Source organism: Gymnogyps californianus, chromosome 5 (assembly GCF_018139145.2).
Source record: "Gymnogyps californianus isolate 813 chromosome 5, ASM1813914v2, whole genome shotgun sequence".
Lineage (NCBI taxonomy): Eukaryota > Metazoa > Chordata > Aves > Accipitriformes > Cathartidae > Gymnogyps > Gymnogyps californianus.
This window is the reverse complement of record NC_059475.1, coordinates 59,424,126-59,444,028: the sequence shown is the minus strand read 5'-3', so window position 1 is coordinate 59,444,028 and position 19,903 is coordinate 59,424,126. Positions and strand designations below refer to the sequence as shown.

Here is a 19,903-nt window from a genome sequence, read left to right as displayed (position 1 = left end):
CAAAGTGCCTGCTCTTACTGAACAGCGTCCTGGGCACGCCTGGCCAAATTCAGTGCCAGAGTAACCACCTGCTGCAGCAAGGACACCCCAACGCCAGAGGAGGGTTCTGCTCTGAACGCATGGCACAGGAACAGCACATGAGTGACTGCAATATTGCTTGTTTTTCAGAGGGGGGAGGTTGAGCTGTTGCAGGGCACAAGGAACAGGAATTGGCATTACTCGGGAGATCTGAGTTAGGCAAGGCCTGTCCCAGCCTCAGAGATGTCTAGGAATGCAGATAGTAACAGTATTTCCACCTCTGAAAGAGATACGGTGCTTTATGTAGCTCAGGGACAAAACAAGGAGTCTGGAAAGAAGGGAGGTTAGAGGTAAAGAGAAAGCCATAAGGTCCCCTCAACCCAAACAAATATTTAGCCAAGAACTTAGATGGAATAAAACACAGAGATGGAGGAACGAGACCTGTACCGTAAAACTCAAGCCTGAACAGAAGCAACAAGACTTGAAAAGTTCCACTCGGAGATGAATTCAAACTCTAGACCCTGCAAAGCCCGTCTTGCAATTTTACTCAGCTGAATATTGTGCCAAGAGCCAGCCTGCACGGTAACTTACAGTGTTTGGCTCTTCCTGCATCTGGCTCGGGCACACTCCCCAGAGCCAGCAGTTCTTTTGGCTCACTCACACTTCCAGCAGCCTGCTACAGTCCAGCAGAAGGTAATCACACACGAGGTGCCCATGCCCCAACAACAGTACAAAGGGATGCTGCCTGGCTTCAAAGGACAGGTAGGACAACCAACAGGAGAGTAAAATATAATGACAGGATGGCTGAAACGCTCACTTGCAATCCCCCCCTACACCTTTATTGCAGGTTATGGCAAGCAAGTCATTAGCTCCATGATGACCAAGGTTCACCAAGCCCAGCACAGCGGGGCCAAGTAAACAGTATGCTGTGGGGACATCACACTTTGCTGATGGTCGCAGGAAATCTCAAGTGACAGAGCAACAGCAGCAGGTGCCAAACACAACTTGCATCCCCACTATGTAAGTCCTCACCTTCTGAGCAAACTGCTTTTGGCTAAGGTAGAACAAAAGTCACAGCAAAGAAGAGTTTCAGCTGAACAGCCTGAACAGCTGCAGGGCTGGCAGAGGGCACATGAACAGAGAAAGCCACAGCTCTCCTGCCCTGGGAGGAGAGAAAGGAAGGACAGGCCTGCTCTGGCTCTCCCATCACCAGGCAAGCTGCGTATTTGCCCAGGTTGCCAGAGCACCCAGCCATGTACATAAGCCCCTAGCACAGACAAGAACAGCTGCTGTAGGCAGAAGCAGCAGCTCAGCTCGATGTGGATGTATCAGCCCTTCAAGATACAGCAGCCTTTGGCTAGTAAGATACTGTCATGAGTGTAGCTTCCCTTCCACCACCACCCCACCAGCCTGGTTGTCTCCTGATCTCAGGAATTCAATTCAAGACCATATTCTCCAACGTGTAGGAAGGGTAGATTTGCACTCACCTGAACTGGCAACTATGTTTAATTTATCAAATAAAACAACAGAAAGAATAGCCAAATATCTTTAGAAGAGGACACTAACAGCATGAGCTTTTTTTTTTGAATTAAGATTTTCCCCGCTGCCACTTTTCAGCCTTTCTTGGTTGGTTCTCTTCCTGTTCCCCCCTCTCATCTAAGACAGTTAGCTTCCAGCTCTGCTGGCCTCGCAAGTCCTTCTCGCATCATTCCTGCGTCTTCACTGATTTCTCTCTCCTTACACTTGCCCTCCAAGACTACAGAGTCTTGCCAAAATGCAGAAGATAAAACACATTCTTGTTGTCAAGTTGGCTTGTCCTTTTAACATATGGCACGCAGAGTTTTGTTTCATCTTAAACTCAAAACAATGAAGTTTAGCAGCCAGCTCTCTACAGTATTACAGAAGTTGAAATTTTAGGCTCATTAAAAAAGTGTATTTAAAATTCTATATAGATTCAAGAACACTGAAGCTACTTTAAAAAAGAAAAAATCAAAGGCAACAGAAATACACGAGTTTCATACAGCCTGGAAGCAATTCTGCCATTTGTTTTAAGCTTTCTAGTAACATAACATGGCCTTTGAGTTAGCATTTCATTTCAAACCACTTCAAAAATATATGATTGCTCTGTGATTGTTCTGCTCCCATGGACATTTTCATTGGAAAAAGTAAAGTCGGGATATGTATGTTCTCTAGTCAGTGCTCACTGATTCCCTAAAACAAAGAGCAAAAAACCCAAGGGCATCAAAAGATGTTTCTAATTACTTTTACACTATTGGTGAGAAGCAGATACTTACTCCCTGCTGCATAATCCCCATGTGCCAGGTACTGTACAACTCACCAAGACATTCTCTTCCAAACTTGCTTAAAACAAGCTTTTGTATTTTGACCATGCTCTCTACCAAGCCTGTACAATAGTTATTAACCAGAGAGAAAATGACACATAATAAAATGGTTCTGTGGAAATTCATTACAACTGTCATTCCTAAAACTTTCAGGTACTTTCTGAAAACATCCCCCCTCTCCATTCTCATCAGATGCATAGAGGTTGATGAGATACCCCACTGCTAAGGAAACTTCACAGGTAAGCCTCACCCAGGTCTTGACTATAGCTTCACTTAGTCAGGAAAGAGAATTTTAGTTAGAATTATTATGCCCAGAAAGATATGGAATGATGCATTTCTTTTGAAGGCAGTATCCCATATCAAATCCATTTCCACCTAGAGAACAGCTACTTAGAACATTTTGTTCAAACTGAAAAATTTCCAGCCCTTTGATTACAAAGGCAACCTGCCAAGTGAGAGTATAAAATTAGCACATTAGTGCAGTAGTGTCTTCCTTAGTCTGAAGACAGCTTCAGTGCCTCAACTGCATGCCATAGTTTTACAGGGGTAAAACTGAACTAAGACTAACTAGATTCATTCTTTCTTACTCCAGAGGCTCAGAATCACTTGAACAGCAGTGAAACACAGATATCAAGCCAAATTATGTCTACTGATGAAAGAGCAAGAACTGAGTAGCAATAAGAGTGCGAAGGCAACCCTAGCACACAAGGAGAACCCCGCTGCAACAGCCAACAAACACCACAGTAAGCGAGCAGCGCCCAACCATTTTATCCCTTCCTGCTGCAGGGCGTATTGCAGCACAGGTGTTTTCCACTGTGGCTTGCAAGCGCCAAGTCAATTTTTCAAACCCTGGTTGTAACTGCTGCTCACTTTAGAAGTGTAAGTTATTTTTAAAATGCATCATCAAAAAAAGGTTAAATACAACCCTTTTCCTTTTATTCTCATGTTTGATAAACATTTCAGCAGGCATCTATCCAACTTAAGCAAGCTCTGGGTGTGCACCTGCTCCAAGCTTTGTCCCAGCTCTGGCAGCATGAATTAAATCCACTGCCTTTATTTACATAGGCACTATATAGTCACTGGAAAGGTTTCTCCTACCCATCTCTTTCAGAGACCCCATTGCATCTCCTCCTACCCCTTCCCTCAGCAGACACTGACATCATTTTGCAAGCAATGCTACTGCACCCCATAGTTTCCTTCTCTTGAGCTGAAACAAAAGGACACACTGCTGCTCAGGAGGTATTGCTCTGGGCAACGCAGCAGCCACTGTGGAGGGAGCGATAACCAGACAGGGCAGCATTCCACCGAACTGAGCTGGAGACAGTTGGTTTCAAGAGGAGACCAGTGTCTGCTCCCAGAGCCACTTCGCAAGGGCTCAGGTAAGAGGATATGAAAACAATCCCCTTCCCAGCAAGTTTCAGAGCCATAATGACTGCTTTCACGCCTAATTCCCCTGACACCTCATTTATTTGTTTTTATGACCTCTAAAAATATTCTTATTAGGGGTTTAAGTTCTGTCTTATTTCTCCCCCAACCTCCAAAATAACTTCAGCAAGATGGCTACAATAAAAGACACCAATTTGCCTGATGTAACTACTCTCACACACACTTTGAATAGCTTAAACATTTATAAAGGTCCTCTCCATATACATCCATCCTTTCCAACCAGCAGCAGCCAGTCATGGATTGTCAGGCAAAATGAGTGCTGCCCGTCTCTGCTCCTGGACCAACACACAGATGTTCCTCAGTCACTAGCTGCACCAGAGCAAACTGCAACACCTCCCAACTCCACCACCTTTGCTTCTGCTCCAATAGAAAAAGTCATTTTTCACCCAAATCCAAATATACCCCTAGACCCTTGCCAATTTTCAGACTGTTGGTGGGATGGCTGGCTTTGTGCCTGCCCTGTTTGCACCACAAGGACAGCATCTGACCTGTGTGTGGAGGACAGCTTGCTGTTTCACCTAAATTGCCCAAGAAAAGAAACAAAAGAAACTGATCCCATGCACTCACACTCCCAAGCAAATCTAGGGGGGGGAAACCACCTTAAGAACCAAATCAAGAGGACTAAAAACCCACCCAAAATACAGAAGGAGCTAGAGCACAATACAGCAGTTTCCCAGAGAGCAGACCCGCTTCTCGGAGCCAGTACACACAGGAGGAAACAATTTGCCAAGCAACTCGGATCTTGGGCTGAAAGCCAGAGGACAGCTCTGAAAAATCTTCCCTCTGCCACCAAGTTCCCACCAGCAAGCCTCTCCCCCAAGTTATTCAATACTTGTACAAAGCCTAACAGGAGAAGAGAGGCGATGAGAACTTCAGATGAGATCCAGCTGTACTCTCCCAGCTCCCCTTAGCACCACCCAACTCAGCACACCCAAAGATGAGCCTGAGGCTGAGTCTACAGCAAAAAGAGAAGAGGAAAAGCTCTTCAGAGCACTTGCCCATCCTCACTGCATCACAACTCGCTGCTTGCAGATTTGAGTCAGCCAGCAACCCTGAGGTTTGCTTTATTCACAAAATGGGCAAGGAGACCTCCTCTCCCTCCTCTCCAAACTTGTATGATAGGCTTCAGAGCTACTCAGGGCAACTCAGCCTCAGTGCGCAGCAGGCAGGGGCCGGCTGGAGGCTCCAGCCAAGCGCTCAGCCTGTCCCCAGGACAGCCCTGGCTGCAGTAGAGATCAACTCTCTCACCTTTCTCACACACCCGTTTGCTCACAGCAGCAACAGTTCAGGAGAAGAGTGACTACTGGCCAAAGAGACAGATGCTCTACTAGGCTAAAGCGAGAGGAAGCTCCTACAAGAGCAAGCAGCGCCTTGAGGCTTCCACAGAAGAAGCTGAGGCAGAAATTCTTCAGCAATGCAAAAAAGCCTTGAGAAAGGAGCCTGAAAAGGCAAAAACATCACTGCTATTTAAATGCTTGAAAAGCAGGCAGATGCCATATCCAGAGAGGCAAGCAAGTTGTAAAATAGATTAAGGGGCAGAGTTCCGCTACATTTTCCCCTCTTTTAGAGCAAAATTATAACAAAGTAAAAATCACGACCACTTTCTTCCAGCCTGAGAGGGAAGTTGGGAGAACAACTACAATGTAGCGCAGGCACAGATAAGGTGTCTCTCCTGGAGGACAAAGTACGGGGAAAGAGGGCTCAGGAGCGTAGAGAAGAGCACAGAAATTCGAGCAGGGCTGGGTTAGTAAGAGGGTGGACAGATAGGATCTAGAAGCTGTACACAAGTTATAATGAAAGTGGGAGAACCACAAATAGCAACTTAGGAAATGAAAAAAAGGGCTGAGGCATATTAAAGGAAAGCAGTCTTGTCTCATAAGAGTTGACTACAAAAACATTTGGGGCAAACCAAGCAAGCAGTTTTTCCCCACAGAAGTAATTTCTGGAAGGACAAGCAAGGACAACTGCAGTTTGTTAGGGTGGTCAGAGGGGAAAGGGATAGCATTGAGCCAAGGTGCAAAGAGAAAACAACTTCAAAGCAGTTGCTGTGGGAGGTTAAATTAGGTAAGTGTACTTTGCTAAGAAAGAAAAAGAGCAGGTGGTAATTGGGAGCATCTCTATAAATGGCCTTATTCCAACAGGAATGACAGTTACTGCACAGGAAATGTTTATAAAATAAAAGAGATCCATTTAAACCAGTGGCCAGAGCATAACCAACTACTGCTGTGATACAGGAAGCCAACAGCTGCAGAGATAAAGGCATGCTGGAGCTCAGCCCTCAAGAAGCACACGGGGCCCATCGCTCCCTTAGAGTTTGGGTCTCCAGTTCCCTTCAGGCCCCTATAATTTGCCATACATCCTTTCTCAGGCATTGATGACAAAAATAGCATGAGGGAATGGGCTGCCCTTATTTCTTGAACAAGAAGTGCCAAAACACAAGCTTGGGACAAAGCAACTTACCAGCAAGAGACTGCCCAAGTTAAAAGGTCTACGCCAGCTCATTCAGCACATACCAGCATCTACACTAACAGTGTGCAAAAGCAGTGTAAGTTTTGAAGGTGTTTACCTTGCCTTAGTCATAATTTTGAGTTTTTACAGCCAGAGTTTAGAAGTGATCTTGTGATATTTTAAGCCCGTGACCTTTGTTTAGAGCGTATGTCACTTTTAGCAGTATCTATTTTAATGCAGGCTACAACTTTTAGACTATATGAGCAGCGCAACAGTTTTGCATGGGACGGCACATCACTTTACTTCGCAGCACTTTGTTTTTAAGAAAAGGTTGCGTCAAAACCTACCTGCTGAAACTCCCGCTCACCCAGCCACCACGTACTTATTATTCAGATGTACAAGAGGGGTGTCCCCCCAAGGTTTGCTGGTGTCAGGGGACCCTTTTGGGGCTGGTTTCATTCTGCCAGCCTAAAGACAAAGACCCAGAATTTGGGGCAAGCCAAGTTGTCTTCCCCCACAAAAGAGGTAGAATATCAGAACAGGGTGGGGGTTTTTTGCTGTTAAGGCTACTTAATCCACAAATTGAGCTGCGTCTGCCTAGCAACAAGTTGGAGTTTTAAACTTGTATCATCCTACTTGTGTTCCCATGGCTACTGTCATGAACAGTGCAGCGGCAGCTGCACAAATCAGCACAAGGGTCCCAGGAGGGACATCTTTAAGATTCCCAGACAGAAAACAATACCGAGAAAGTACGAATGCTACACCTGGTATGCCTGCCTGCCTTTACAGCCCTTTATTCCCCCGAAAGCACCCAGAGCAGCCCCTCCCAGAGATGGAGAGATGTCAGTCAGGGGAACAGACATGCACACTGGTATCTACAGATTATTTGCACTGTTTAGCACAAAAAAGCATGGATTACAGATGTGGCACTTCTAGATTCTCACACAGCTGTTAGCAACCTAAATGCAGATCTATATACAACTCTAGCCAACGGCGCCTTCTACATGGGGCAGCTAGCTCTCAACACAGGGTGGGGAGGACGTGAAAAATCCTCCCCCTATCCCCATTCACACGTGGCCAAGACTCAAACTGATGTTATTGATGAGAACACAGGGATGAGTTCAGACCCCCAAAGAAGGTGGTAAGTCAGAGGGAAAAGAAAAAACTCCACATTTCAATGCAAGCTACAAGTAAAGAGTTGCTTCAAAAGCAATGCTGTTATGTAAACCAGACTTTCCCAGTCCTGCTGTTTCAGTTCTTCAGGAGGGGAGGCCATTTCCTACTCAGGAGAGGTTTTTCTTAGCCTTTATCCATCCCCGATCCCCCTGTGGAACTAGAATCTCCCTGTGTCCTCTCCAGGGACCAGTTAAGAGGGGAGGGCAGGCATTGTGCCCCCGCGTGCAAGCCTTGTTTATATGTATTCCTTAGGGATTTCTGAACCCAGAAGCCACAACTATGATTACACAATTGTTACGTTGTGCTTTCATACTACAGTTATAAAGTCTAGAAGGACACCAATTCAAGGTTACGTACACTAATAATTATTTTCAATATCCAACTTTCAAATCAAAGTCTCTATATGAAGTAAACTCCAACTTGATAAGAAATCTAGTCATCTAAAAGTACATGCACATGCTATCATGACAGGTTATCACAGATACCTACAGACAGCAGAACTGAAAAGCTGCGATAGACAGCCACGTGGTTAGATTCCTCTAATTAGACAACTACACTACAAAAACAAGCCGTTGGCTCTCTCGGATTATTATTTGTGAAATCCATCCAGGTGAAAAGCATAGAGCCAAGGGAGGCAGAAAGGAAGATGAAATAACTTTAAGGACAAAACCTCACAACCTTATTCTCCCGCTCCTAATGGGGCAGGGGAATATTTTTCTAGAGTTATACCTAGTTACGGACACACAGTTACATACATATACAGACATACAGTTACAGTACATGAGACCCTGCTGATGTCCCCTAGAGGTACCTGCACGATAGAAGGACAGGGCTGAAGGGGGAAGCATAGACTAGAATTTCCTCCCAAGAGGGGATTTTTGCAATTTTATCACACTGCTGCAGCCTCCTCCCCCCAGAGAGGCAACATTTACCAATACTTCCTTTATGAAGTTCAAAGAGCAAGCTGCTGCATAGAGCTGAATTTTTGAAGATACTTGGAAAGGTAGGTTAAACTTACTTGTTTTGTCTCAAAACCTTACCTGAGAAGTGAAGCAAGTTTATTGAGTTTGACCTACAATACTTAAAGGCAGTCCTATCACAATCTGTTGCATTTCAAAACAAACAGCGAGAGCATAAAAGCAGCCCAATTCTAGAATATGCTGGAGAAACTTTCACTGCCTTCACTAAGGCTGAGCACATCCTCTTGCACTTTCGAAAAGCACAACAAAGTCAAAACTTTCATATGGAACTATAAATTAAAAGCTTGTAAAGTTTAAAGAGACACCTAATCTAACATTCCTTACAAAAGCATTTTTTAAGACCAAGTTTAGTTTACAAATCAACTTCGTATTTTCAAGAACTGAATTTCAAACTGTTCTTTCAAGTTTAAACACTTAAGAATGTGGGATTGCTCATCTTGTTATACTGTCACGTCAAAGTCTCAAAAGACAAGGTCACCCAGTGCAGAAAGAGGTACAGACTTCCTAGGAAGGGAGCATGCTCTTTCTAACTACCCCAAAGTTTTCTTTTTGATTTGGTCTCTAGACTCGGTCAGCCACTAGTCACCACGTTTCAATCTTACCTTACACTTGGAATGGGTAAGGCAAGCCTTCGCCACGACCAGAAATTGTTGTATCTGAGGGAAGCAGGGACTAGCACTAACCACAAGTTTCTGAGAAGCCAGTTACTTCAGATTTACCTGCCTGGTGCATATTAAAAAACTGTTACAGTTTTTTTTTTAAATTAAAGTTACAACACAGTTAAAAAAATACATACATATGTCCAACAAAGCATTGTCATTTATACTACTCTGAAGGTATGTGACAGGACTAGAGTCCACTATAAGCCGCATTATACAGTGTGCCTTGATCACAGAGGCAAAGATTTCTGAGCTAATTATAATGACTAATCACAAGAAGCTCTAAGCCTTCACTTGGCCAAGTCACAGACCTAACCAGGGCTGAAAACAAGAGTTTTAAGAGCAACTCATTAAGCAGCAGGAACCAGCTATGAAGAACAAAGCAGTCACTCTACCTAGTATTAATTCCAGTCCAGCCATTAATACATTCGTCAGTACATGAGACAGCTATTACCTCCACATACAAACAGTGCATGTGCCAGGCAGGGAAGGAAGCCACAGGCTTTGGCTGCACCGAGACTTGTTTGTTTACTACAGCATTAAGGTTTGAGAAGGATGTTCTCGGTACTATTTGAATAACGAGAAAGCTCCGAAGCCATGCCTTGGAATAAGGTGGAGCGGGAGCTCTGCTCACCACCAGCCGCCTCTGCACCCCTTCACAGGACAAGCGAACTACTGAGCCACACAGGCTTAACAATGGTCTCCCTCAGGCAAGCAGCCCAGAGGTAAGAAAGGTATGGCACCAAATCAACAGCTGTACTCCTGCTGAGGTGCCAGAGATAGGGATAATAAAGTCTCCAACTTCAGCACTACTACTCCTCTTCTTTTTCTCCAAGGTGGATTTAAAAAAAAGATGATAAGCTAAGTGTCAGCATCTACAAGTCAGCTTCATTCTCCTAATGTAGGAGCAGTGGGATTGCACCCTCTCCTGCCACGGTGACTGGACCAGCAGTACGTATTGGTGATGGAACAAGATGAGACTGAGACTCACCCATGCACCAGCAGAGTTGCCAGCACAGTAAGGAGGCGGCAGGAGTCATCTCCCCCTTCCACAGGGCTGCTGGGGACCAGCCTGACCTTGAGAACCCCCTTTGACTGTACCTAAATGGCTATGGAGTTGAGGCAGCCGAAAAAACAAGGTTTCGGCAACAGCTTTTGGTGGAGCACCTGTTGAGGACCTTCTCATCTGCTCTGCAGTACAGCACATACAGAGAGGCTGTGACTCGTGGAAGAAGGAAGGCAAGACAAATATAGCCCATGAGGGAGTAAGGGGCTGAGCAGACTACAACTAGGGGGAAAAGCTCCTCTTCCCCCACCAGAAAGTTTAAGAGAAAACCCACAGTATCTAAATTTTCCACCACCTAGTTGGGAAAACACACTCTTGTTGGGGACAATGCACATCTCCTCAGACAACAGTGAAAGGACCAAGGTGCACCTGGTTTATCAAGATACTAGGCAGCCTCTGTCAGCCAAAACACATTGGGCATTAGTACATTACGGTTTGGTATTTCTGATTAGATCAAACATCCTCATAACTCTCCCTTCTTTTCCAAAGAGACTGTTGCACTAAGGGAGTTCCTGCCTGTTTCATTTAAGGCAAAGTCATTTGAGGAGATGAGATAGCTTTCCAGGATACCAGTATTTCCAGTTTCAGGAGCTTGGTTTTGACTTTTCCACTTGCTTAGATGGAAATCCCAAAGCCTCACGTGAAGAGCACACTTTTTTCCCCACCCCCTTTCTGATGAGTCCATTCGTCTAAACACCTTTTTCTCTTACACTCATTGGGTATTCAGACTATTTGCAAACTATTAGGACTGTTAGGAGCAGGACTATTTGCAAACAAAGAAACAGAACAAGCTGGCTGGGAGTTGGACTTGCCAAGTGCAAGTCATAAGGGAGCTTTTAACAACCTCTTGTTAAAGGGTTACCGTCCCTATTGTGTAGACCAATAGGTGCTTCTGCTGAGAACCCCGCAAAGTAGCTGAAGATACAACCTAATGAAATCTGGCCTTTACAACCACTAGAGAAATACAGCTATTCTAGGGGAATCAGCCACCCAGGGGCTGTCCCATTATTATACTTTCACCTTTGATCCTAAATAGACAGAGGGTGGGTGCATTTTAACAGCCAGTGGGACGAATGGATGCACCAGCTTCCTCCCCTAGGACACGGCCAGCCACCACTTCCCTATCAGGCATTCCACATCAGAGACAGCAGAGACTATGTTTTTTGTTTGTTTTTTTTTTTTTAACCCTTCTTAGACACAACTACACTGCCAAGAGTTTCTGACTACATTGAAAAGGGTTGTTAGTTTCTTTTTTTTTTCCCCCCTCTTCATTTTTGGTAACACTGAAACAACACAGTCTTGACCACGAAAGAAGGCCAAGGAATATCAAGTGTGTTTGCAGGAGCACACAGAGCACAGCTAAGCGTGTGGACCAGAGAACGAGCTCCTCAAGGATTAGTGAGGTTCTAGCAGTAAGCACCTTCCAGTAGGCTTTTCTGCATCTAGAGGTGAAAGCACTACAGAGTATTTCCTTCCACCATTTTTACTTTAACGGTTACAGCACAACAACAACAAACTGGGAAGAGAGCAGTGTTGCAAACAAGGGATTGAAGTCTCCCAGATGACACACATCCCAACTTTGGATCTCTACAACAAGATACTACTGAGTCAAACCAGCTTTTGCTCATCTTTTTCCACTGGAAATAGCCCCAGAAGCTGCTTTCCAAAGATGAACAACACAACTGATGTCCAAAGGTACAAGATGTGGCTTGTATTTTTACTGCCATCACAACAAATGAGGGAATCTAAAGTTATAGTGCTACCAAGGAGAAAGAAAAGCTTATCTGCCTTCAATACATGCCAAAATTCAGGAGAGACCATTCTCTTCAGGAAGTTATTTAACACTCCTCAAAATTATGGAAGCTTTAATCTTTATTTAAATTCACTGGCTGTGTTAAAGCGCTCACTAGTGTTTTCTTCCTATTTTCAATGTTCGAATAGCATAAATAAATAAGCAACAAGTAAAATGGTCAAGTACAATATCAGTGCTTCCCCATACGAAAGATTTTTATTTAGCTTTAGGATATGCAATGTTTCCTTCCACTGAGTTTTTCTGTTAACAGGACATGTGAGTTTCATTTGTATGGATTAAAAGAACCATAATAGTTTTCCCTCTTCAAAACCTTCAATGTCTCAGACCAAGAACTCGCAAGAAATGCTGACCTACCAATACCAGCCTTTGTTTAACGCACAGAATTTTCTGCTGGCAAATACTTGACTCTGAGCTCTAATAAGAGAAGAAATAGGAGAGACAATAGCAATTTTTCACATCACATTTGTGAAATCAAGGCCAAACAGTGCAACACAGCTGAACTCCAGTTTTTACTGATTCTAGTGAGCTCTGGCATGGGATTTTCAACCCAAAAAGTTTTGCCTGTTCTTCTCCCTAGTTGAATCAGCTTGTTTAATAAACACATTGCCTCTGCAAAAGCCTTGCCTTTACTGTACAACTATTCTTATTATACAAATAATAATAGAGGTGCAAGTACTCTACCAATAGTAATAGAGGTCTAAGTTTTCAAGAGAATAAAAGAAGCGGGATCAACGCAGTGAGAACTTACTTTCCCAAAGTAAAGGGAGATTGGGATAGGTAAGAAAGATAGCAACATTAACTTTGGCAAAGAACCGGTAGGCTCTGCCAGCACATGGAATAGGCCTTGCCACCGTGAAGAGATTTACTAAAGGAGCTGCAAGTCAGGACCACCTCCTACAGAGGACTCCAGCCACAAGCATTTTTACAGTCAAAGAATCACAGCAGGCCCTTCCTTGGCCACTGCCACAGCAAGTTTTAGCCACAAGGCATATTAAAAACTTGCACCAAGATATTTTAATCCAGAATGAGAACTTGTTATTTTCTGGTTCTAAGGATGAAGTAAAAACAAAGAAGCACAGCCCTTAACCATTTTCCTCATACTCTGCTCAAACAAGGGAGAGACAAGCACTCTCTATCCTCCTCCATGCTAATCGAAAGGTGCTGAGGTCCCTTCCCTCCCTAAACCTAGGCAATCATTGAGGAGACACTCTCTTCACTTTCAGGCCATACCATATAGTACTTTTTCACTCTTCTCTGGCTATTTAATTCGTGAAACCCAGACCAACATCCCACCACTGCCTTGCTCTACCTCTCTTTTCTCCTGTAGTCTCACAGAAAAGGATTTCAGAAAAGCTTTCCTGATTTTATTGCTCTTTGCTACAGCTCGCATGAGGCTGAGAAGTAAAACAAAATTAAATGCTTTCTCTGCCCCTATGCATGGGACAGAGGAACACCCACATGAGAATGCTGATGTAAGAATCAGCAGTTACAGATATACCTTAGCCAAACCCGAGGTATTAATATTAAGTTAAAAAAAAAAAAAATACACCCAAGGCCTAGTCGGTGCCATTTTCCCCTCAGAAACAGCTAGAGCGGCACGAGCCCTCAGCATTTTACCAGCAGCTAATCTGAAGGTGAAAGCCTCCGCAACTTGACACCAAACAACCTTCAAGCTTTAGGATCCTTTGGTCAACCAGTCCCTAAAATTTCTAGTGAGAACCAGACACAGCATCTGTACACTCTGATAACACTATTCCATCGATTTGACTTTGAAATTACCAGTGAGATAGGACAATTTAACAGTTTCAGTCAAAAGGTCTTAGTCTAGCGCGTTAGGCTTATTTAGGGTTTTCTTTCTTAAACAGGGAAACAAAAGAGGCATAACAAATAAACACAACATGGCTATTTATCCTTTAGGACCAAGAAGAGATCACAAAATTGAGGGAACAACGTTGCATTGCAAAATTATTCCTGGGTAATTCCACAGGCCAGGAAACCAACTCTTCAACAGACAAGCAGTCAAAAGTTCACCTCAAACTTGTTAACTAAAAAGTATACTTTTAAGAAAAAAAAAAAAGAAAAAATAGAGAGACCAGTAAAGGAGGATCCGATGCCCATTCACGTCATCAGAAGACTGATAATTTACTTCAGGTCAATCTCCTAAGAGCTTGCCATATTACACTGTGTACTCAAACAAGAGCGCCTGCTGATGCTGTGCTAGGGTATACATTACTCAGAAAAAAATTTGTTTCTCCATATCACACACTTCCCCGTCCCTTCCACTCCACCCAGCACAGAAAGCAATAACCTTTGTATAGGTCACTGTATGTCTGTAAGTTAAAACCAGAACAATGTATAACTGAGCACATAATACTGAGGAAGGGGCACATAGTATTTTTTTCCCATCCATCGATTATATTAGAGAAATGAATTGCACAAGAGTGTAATTCACAGGGGTGACCAAAAAGCCCAAGTATCGTTGTGATACCTGGCTAATAGCCAGTGTGATGCATGTTGTGTGTTACAGAAATGCTGCGTTTGACCTACAGATTGAAAAACAGTGTTAACTGCTGCCTAACAGCTCTCCCTCCCTCCTCACTTTTTCTCCTCCTCCTCCTCCCTCTCCCCCCCCCCCCCCCCCCCCCTCCTTCTGGTCAACCAAGAAATGGAGTTCCCATGTGCCAAGACCTCGTATCTTATTTTGTCAAGAAAATGAAGGGGAGAAGGAGTGGGGAAAAATGATTCCGTAAATAAATACAAGTAATACTGAACTTAAGAAAAAAAATCCTCTTCACCCTCCCTCCCCTCCCCCCGAGACCTTAACAGTTAAGAACAAACATATATATTTAATAATAGAAAAGGCATCCAACATATTAGTGCACAGTCTGAGGACGATCCACGAGAAACCTTTTTCCTGAATCCACACAACAGTAACTCTCAGGATTATTTGATAAAGAGACCCCGTGGCTTTCCACACCATTCTTTTTGTTTTAAGGCAAGAGGTGCGGAGGATTCAATTAAGTTTGGGCTGGGCAAAGGGACAACTCCAAACGCTAGGATCTCCAGACAGGAGGAGGGTTTTTGCTAGCTTCAATCTCCACTTACAAAGGAACAATTAAAAAAAAAAAAATTGCTTAGATTTCAAACTAAGGAGGTCAACAGCCTGCCTTTCTATACACGGAGATAGATACATCAGTACCAACGTGCTTCCAGCACCTGCCTTTCAGCACAGCCCCAATTCCTTTGTTTGCTCAAAATTTGCTTCCATACCACTTTAAATTAGCTTACAAAGAACCGCAGCAGAATAGCTGGAATGTGAAACATTTTTTTTGGAGGGGGGAGGCGAGCAGCTTCTTAGGAAGAGAGAAAATTAAAATACAGACCCAAGTCGCTTCTAAATACCTTCGAAAAAATTATATTTACAACTTGATGTCTTCTAGTTCCACCCTTACCACAGAGCCCACAGACACACGAGTCCAGGAGGGGATTAAAAAAAAAAAAAAAAAGAAAGAAAAAAAAAAACCACCCAACTGCCATCTCCTGCCTCTTCTAGCCCTGCCAGCTTCCCTGTTCCTCTCTGCCTGCAAAGCGCCCTCTGGAAAGCATCGAGACTTCTTTTATCAACCGTGTGTTGGGGGGGGGGGGGGGGGGGGGGGGGGTCCTTGTTCTTGCTCTGGGTGTTTGGGAGTGGAATTAGGGGGGATTATTTTTGGACCCCTCCCGATGAGCGGAGCCCGGGGGGGGGGGGAGGTACCCCCTCCCCCCCGGGCTCCGCTCATCGGGGGTCCAAAGCGATGGATGGGGGGGAGGGGAGTCACCCCCCCTAAAAAATAATAAAGACTTACCGGGGTCGAAATCAGGGACCACCGCCTGGTACTGCGGCCCGACCCTCATACCGCCGCCAGCTGAGGGAGGCAGAGGGAGAAGCGTTACCCGCGTGGACCCGCGTGGACCCGCGTGGGCCCGCCCGGCCCCTGCCCCCCCCCCCCCCCCTCCAGTTACCACACACCGCCACCCCCCCCCGCTTCTCACCGTGCTCCTCATCGCTGGAGGACCCCGAGCTACCCTCCTCCCAGGAGTTGCCGCTGCTGTTGCCGTTGGGGGCGGCGGATAAACTTTTGCTACCGCCGTTGTTGTTATTATTCGCGCCGGCGGCGTTGTGGTTCCTGCCCCGCCGTTTCCCCGAGACCTCCGGGCCCTTCTCGATCATGGCTGGCATTTAGGGGAGGAAGGGGAGGGGGGGTGTGGAGAAGAAGGGAAGGGGGGGGGGGGGGCGATCAGAGTTTAAAAACTGCGGGGGGGGGCTGGGGGAGGCGCCGAGGGAGGCGGGAGCCGGGGCGGGCCGGTCCGGTGCGCGGCGGCAGCGGCGCTGCTACATCCCCCACCACGATCGCCCCGAACTTTGAGGCTCATCCCAGCCCTGCGCTGGGACTCCGTTCAACCTGCACTGCTGCCTGCGACCGGCCCCGCCTTCCCCCGCTCCTGCCCCTTTCCATTGGCTAAACCTACATTTTGGGAGGCCAGCCCGCCTGCCCATTGGACGGCGCTTCCTGTCCATCGCGGCGGCCCGGCGCTTCCGTTTGCTCGGTTAGGTGGAGGCGTATCGCCGGGCCGTACGTGTGAGGGCTCCGCGATCTCTCCGCCCAGCGATACCTCTCCTCCGAGGGCTGCGCCGGAGCGGAGCAGGGGAGAGGCGGGTTCGCACGCCCCCGCCGGAGCGGCGCTCCCCGGCTCGGCCCGGCCCGCGGAGGGGGCGGCAGCGGGGTCCACCGCCCCGCTGTGAACTCAGCCCCGGCAGGAGGGTAGCGAGGGACTACTTTCCCCCCCCCCCCGCGGCGGAAGGTTACGGCGTGGTTTGAATGGGATTCCATACAAAGCCCCCGTTGCCCGGGGGGCCGTGGCTGGGGGGCGGTTGGCGCCGGGGCTCTGCGCCCGATCCAGTCGGGACGGCCCCCGCCGGCAGGGGCGGCTGCTCCGCGGCGGCGGGCGGGGGAGCGTCCTCCGAGGGGTTGGGGGAGCCCAGCGGCCGGGAGTGCCCTGAGGAGAGCGGGGGGGCGGCCCGGCCGGCTGGGAGCGGCGCTGAGGGTACGGGACGGCGTCGGGGGCGGGGGAGGTTCCGCCTTCCCGGGAGCGGAGCCCTGAGGGGATGAGAGCAGCCAGCCGGGAAACAGGCACCACGCGGACGGGGCCCCCGGGCCGCAGCCCAAAGCAGGATCAGGCCCGGTCAGCAGGGTGCTGCCGGCTTCCCCCCGAAGGCAGAGCCGCCCCGCCGGGGTGTCTCACGCAGTCGCAAGGAGCCGCTGAAGCCCATGCCCCAGGCTGCGGCCGTGGTCGCCCCGAGGTCCTCTCGAGTAACTCCTGAGCCCCCCCCCCTTCCCCTCGAGGGCCCTTCTGCCCAGTCAAGATCCGCTCTGTGGGCCCAGCGGGAGCAACAGACCCCATGCCCCAAATGTCCACAGCTCGCGCCGTGGCAGCGAGGCGCCTGGCTCCCCAAGCCGCCTCGGCGGCGTGGCTGGGGGGGACTCGGGCTGCGGAGGAGCCCCTTCAGCCTGCCAAGGCCTGGCACGGCACAGCAGCCCTCCCCACGTGGCTGCCGTCGTCGGGTCGGGCTTTGGGAGTCGGGGCGAGCATCGTCCTACGCGCTTGTGCCTTCCCCGAGTCTAATCCGGGAGCGGGCGGACGGCCCTGCCGTCAGCCTCCAACGGCAGCGCTCCCAAAAACTGGGAAGGAGCCTGTGTGAGGGGCGAGGGAAGGAAACAAAAGGGGAAGCGAGACCACTTTTCCTTTCCTCGTCGCACGAGGCTCCTGTCGGCAAACCCTGTACGCTTCAGAGGAGGAATTGCTCGGGGGGGGGGGGGAAGACGGGGACGGGGGTCCAGACCCATCCTGACAAAAATGGGCAACAAAAGTATACAAACTGCTCGCTTTTATTTCGGACTTGAACTGTACAGCAGGGTGAGGGAAAGCAATACATAATCATGGCAAGCAGCTTGTGGGGTGTGTCTTCTATTTTCATTCAAATTAACTTCTGTAGCAAGGGTTTTTTTATTGGCCCGTGCAATTAAAAGTGCAATTTGACTAGCAGCGGTTATCTCATATCAGACAAACTGTCCCCAGCCACTCCCCTCCTCCCTCTGCCATTTTAATCCAAGAGAATTTGCACAGGGGGAGGGGGAAAGAGCTGCTGAGGGAGAGCTACGGTCTCTAGTACTGGGCTTACCGTTCCTTTTCTATATTGTGCTTAAGATTATCAAAATTATTTCACTTCTAGGTAGTAGTTTGGAAAGGGTCCTCCTTAATTTTCATGCAATATTTGCTCCATTAAAATTAGGGAAAGAAATACCTTTTTGAAATGCATGGTAGTTTCTTTCAGTATACTGACCTCTTTACAATATTTACTTTATACTCAGTATATGTGTTGTGTGTATATACTGATGGATGCATAACCAGTTTCCTTCATGTACACACGCATGTACCTGTGAGTATTTATTCACCACAGCTATTTATTTACAGCACAAAAAATAAGTTTATTTACACTACATAAAAATAACTTTTTCTAGCTCACAAAACTAAACTTTATGACGGCGACTCTTGATCCCACACTCTTTAAAAATATCAGTTCTAAATCAGGGGAATAATTAGCAATGCTCTTAAACCCCAGCACTGACAGCCACAAATATTTCCCGGTGCAAAATGTATTAGTTCTTTAGCACAGAATACATTTTCATGATAGACAGGAATGCAAACATGGCAGAGTGCTCATTATCCTTCTCTGTACTCCAATATTTCTACTCCAGAAATGCAAGGGCAGGAAGGGAACACCCGATTTTTCATTTAAAAATGAGCTTGAGTGAAATTCAAAAGGTTTTGCCATCTGCTTTGCAGGTCCCAGCCCTGAAAAAAGAAAAGCTCACCCAAGAATTAGGCTGAAGCACACCTGAGTATTCAACTTGAACTTGAACCTGAGACCACAGATGTGCTTACACCAAGACACGTGTGTACAGCTTTGCAAATCGGGGCCTAATTTTGGTCTTCCTTCACTTCCTCTCCCTCCCTCCCTCCTCCTCTCTTCGTAGCCGTTACCCGCTTAGGCCCCAGGATTAAAATCTAAGTAAGTCAATCATCTAAAATATTTATAACACGATTTCACTCTTTTAAATGGTTGAAACGACATTGACTGCCGGCACTTCGCAACTGTTTGCCTTTCCTAAAGCTGTGGCCCTGGCCCTGGCTCTCCTGGGAGCGGGGTTGAGCAGTCCCATAGGAGGGGGCTGGAGGAGCAGCGCATCCCCTGCGGCCCCACCTCTGCTTGGCAGTGCGTGAGGAATGCCACCCATGCCGAAGCCATCCCTGGACAGCAGCACGCTCTGCCACTCCCGCCGGCTCACCAGGCCGCTCCTTATCCCCGGCAGAAGATGAGGAGATGCCCGGGAACAGGAGCGGATTGGTGCCTTCTCCCTTGGGTGCCAAGGGGTGCGTGTGTGCGCGCCGTGCACGTGTGTCTGTCCCCGGAGCAGGAAGTCTCGGGGTTGTCACCGTCACAGCCAGTTTGCACCTGTCACAGCTGTTGTCCCAAGCCAACAACACCCTCTTCATCCCCGGCAGGGCTGCTTTTCTTTTTCAGACCTTGCTGCAGAAACTCATGAGCCCTGAACATAACATCTCTGATGCTGATGGAGCCTTTTGTTTCTAACCATTGTGAAAATTTTTCGTGTTTGTTTTTGCTTCCTTAACAGTGGTGTTGCGTTTCTTTCTGCTCGGGCTAAAAGCTTGAAGTTTTGAGAGTGTCCCAACACAGCGCTACAGATTTTGGTGTTGTTCTTGAAGGAAACTTTGAAAAATTCTTTTCTGGCCATAAAGAAAACTCTTCACAGAGTGTAGGCGAGTGTGTACACAGAGACTGTACACAAAATACAGAATTGTATTTTATTTTTCAGCAGCAATAGTGAAGGCAC

At 47.0% G+C, this 19,903-nt stretch overlaps 1 protein-coding gene across 1 annotated transcript in view; it reads right to left on the bottom strand.

Annotated features, from left to right (window-relative positions):
- The window catches only part of RCOR1 (REST corepressor 1), an 85,568-nt gene extending 69,401 nt beyond the window's left edge, over window positions 1-16,167 (bottom strand). Inside the window, exons 1-2 of the mRNA XM_050897752.1 lie at window positions 15,981-16,167; window positions 15,794-15,853 (exon numbers count right to left, since the gene is read on the bottom strand). Coding sequence (XP_050753709.1) covers window positions 15,794-15,853; window positions 15,981-16,167 — 247 coding nt within the window. The remainder of the gene's footprint in view (window positions 1-15,793; window positions 15,854-15,980) is intronic.
- Between the last annotated feature and the right edge of the window lie 3,736 nt (window positions 16,168-19,903).